We start from the raw sequence: 2,799 nt of genomic DNA, 5'->3' as shown, positions 1-2,799 counted from the left end.
ACCCTCAATTAGGGGTAAGATGACTTTGTAAGAGGGGTAAGATGGCGAACAATAAAACTTTCAATAAATAAGTTTATTAACATGTTAGGTATGCGCATTAAGTCATTAACATTAGTCCTTATAAGCAAAAGTCGCAAACATATGCTGTTTTTTTTTATTCTGCTGAGCTCAGACCAGTGCACTCGGCATGACTCCACTTGTGACATATTGAACAAGCATACCAAGTTTCCGTTTTGCCAATGTCATTGCATATCACACACACCTCTTCATCTGGTGAGTCCAGATCATCATCCTCTTCATCGTATTCAATTGAAACAGACGACTCCGATGATGAATCGCGTTGAGGATATATATTTTTTTTATTTTCTTTACCTTTCCGTCTTTGCAATGCCGTGTTTCTCTTTTCTCTTTCTATTCTTGCTTTTTTTAATTTGATCTCCTGCTTCTTTTTTTCTTTTGCTTGCTTATCTTTTTCCCTTTTCTCCAACTCTCTTTTCACCGGAGTACTTGATATGTGTAGCGAAGGCAATTTTGCCCTTTGTTTTCTAACTTTCGGTGCAGCACTTGGCAAGGGTGGTAAACCTATCGGTTCTTTTGTAGGGGTTCTTTCCCATACACGAGGAGTGTCCGTTCCTTCGCTAATAATACGAGAAGGTCCAGCTACAGGGCTAATGGCTCGAACAGGAGAAGAAGCTTCCTTGGTTCTCAACCTTGGCATTGAACTGTTATCGATCACATTTTGGCATGGTTCATTTTCTTCTTGTCCTTTCGCAATTTTAGCAGTTTCTTCGCGTACTTGTGCATGTTTAGTAGATGGATCTGGTCTTTCTGTGACAAGGGAGGGCTCAAAATCACTGTCATTAAATACCTGGGAGTTCAGTGGAACTAGTCCTGTGGATTTAAAGGCTCTCTCAGCATTACGAGTTGTAGCTACTGTGCTGCAGGCCACGTTGAATATACCAGCAACATCTTTAATTCCAATGGTTTGTCCTGGATGTTCCATCAAAAAATCATTGCAGGCACGACTGTATGCTGTTTTGAACGGACCGTAGAAACCAACATCAAGTGGCTGCATACGATGGCTTGTATGTGGCGGAAATGTAATTTTCGCGGCACATGTTTACAGCCTGCAATGTTACGTGCGACGAATGATTGTCCATGAGTAGGAGGATTTGGTTAGAATTGCTCGGCCTAACATGTTTTACAAAATGTTCTAACCATTGGACAAAAGTTTCAGATTTCATCCAGCCTGACTCATTGCAAGCGGCTCCTGATCCAGTTGGGGCGTTAGCCAAAAAGTGCGACTGCATACGTACACGTGGATAAATAAAGAAAGGGGGCACGTAGTGGCCGGTTGCATTGAAGCAGCACGCAACACTGACGTTCACGCCCCGTTCGCCCGAAGGGACTTTTACAACTCGGCGGTTACCAGTTGGGCTCAGTACATTTGGTGTCTTGGTGGGTACTGTTGAGCAACTAGTTTCATCTATGTTGTAGATCTGTTGAGGTTCAAATTTCTTGTTTGCAAGGATTTCTTTATAGAGATCGAAGAATGATTCGACGTTATTTTTGTTAAAGGCAGCCAACCTGGCAGCAGATGTTGCTTCAGGTTTACGTAGTGAAAAATTAAATTTTGTCATGAAGGCTTGAACAAAATCTTTTCCTGCTCTTTTCTTATCTTTATTGAATCTATGTGGAATGTTAAGTGATTCCGCATAATCGAAAGCAATTCGGGCAAACTGTTCCCTAGTAACTCCAAAAGCTCTTCTATCGACATCCTCAACGTATTTTTTAAGATTCAGGAATTGATCTTCAGAAAATGTGGTTTTAAATCGTCCAGTACTTGTAGGGAAATTCTAAAAAAACAACATTTTTACTTAGTTGAGAGAATTATAATTAATTATAAGACCTACGTTATTGGGATAGTTTTTGGCATAACGTCTTAAAGTCGCTTCCGGTATGTTAAACCTCTTTGCCGTGGCATTTACTGAATCTCCCTGCTTTACTTTGTTTAAAGCTTCAATCATACATTCGCGAGACCATTCTATTTGTTTTCCTGTGATAGGTTTTGCCCATTATCGGTATTTTTGCAACACTATTTCAAAAAAAGAACATAGGTAATAGGTATACATTTTACGAAAAAACAAACAAATTCAATTTTTTGGCAATGAGGATAGGTAAGATGACGAACATTTCGGGTAAAATGACGAATTCGTCATCTTAGCCGTATTGTTTATTCGTCATCTTATCCGATGGGTTGCTTTTTCAGTTATGTCAAAATATATTTGCAATGAACATTAAGAGCGAATTGCGTAATCACTCAACGATATCAGAACACCAAATTCTGCCATTAAAAAAATCCTACAGATATAAGAACTTACCGTTTTCAATTTATACACTATTTAAGTGAATGAAAATATTACAACAACTGCACGAGTTTTTTAAGTAACTGGCATGGCTGACTTGTGAAGCACCAAACATGCGCGCTGTTACCACGGGCGTGGGAGGTATCCTAATAGCGCGTAATTCAACTGTAGAAATCGGCGATATCTGGTGGTTGAGCCTTTCAACAAACGATTCGTCATCTTACCCGACTAGCCATCTTACCCTCCCTTCCCCTAATTTAATATCTCAAAATTAATCGTTCTAGAAAACAAAATTAGGAAAAATACAAGATATTATTTATTTATTTAATTACGTGCGTTATTTATTTACATTTAATTAACAATAAATTTGTAACAATCTTAAAATGAATTGATTAATACCAGTTAAAATATTATTTATCACTCGCATATCAAA

The 2,799-nt window shown here is 38.4% G+C and overlaps 1 protein-coding gene across 1 annotated transcript; it reads right to left on the bottom strand.

Annotated features, from left to right (window-relative positions):
* Positions 1-1,061: 1,061 nt before the first annotated feature.
* Positions 1,062-2,027, bottom strand: LOC116175443 (jerky protein homolog-like). The gene is made up of 2 exons (XM_031493569.1): positions 1,914-2,027; positions 1,062-1,856 (listed from the first exon to the last, which is right to left on the bottom strand). Exons 1-2 carry the CDS (start codon positions 2,025-2,027, stop codon positions 1,062-1,064), a joined length of 909 nt encoding a protein of 302 aa, XP_031349429.1.
* Positions 2,028-2,799: the final 772 nt, after the last annotated feature.

This window comes from Photinus pyralis, unplaced genomic scaffold (assembly GCF_008802855.1).
Source record: "Photinus pyralis isolate 1611_PpyrPB1 unplaced genomic scaffold, Ppyr1.3 Ppyr1.4_LG7, whole genome shotgun sequence".
NCBI lineage: Eukaryota > Metazoa > Arthropoda > Insecta > Coleoptera > Lampyridae > Photinus > Photinus pyralis.
The sequence above is the reverse complement of the archived record's forward strand: the minus strand, read 5'-3'. Positions and strand labels throughout refer to the sequence as shown.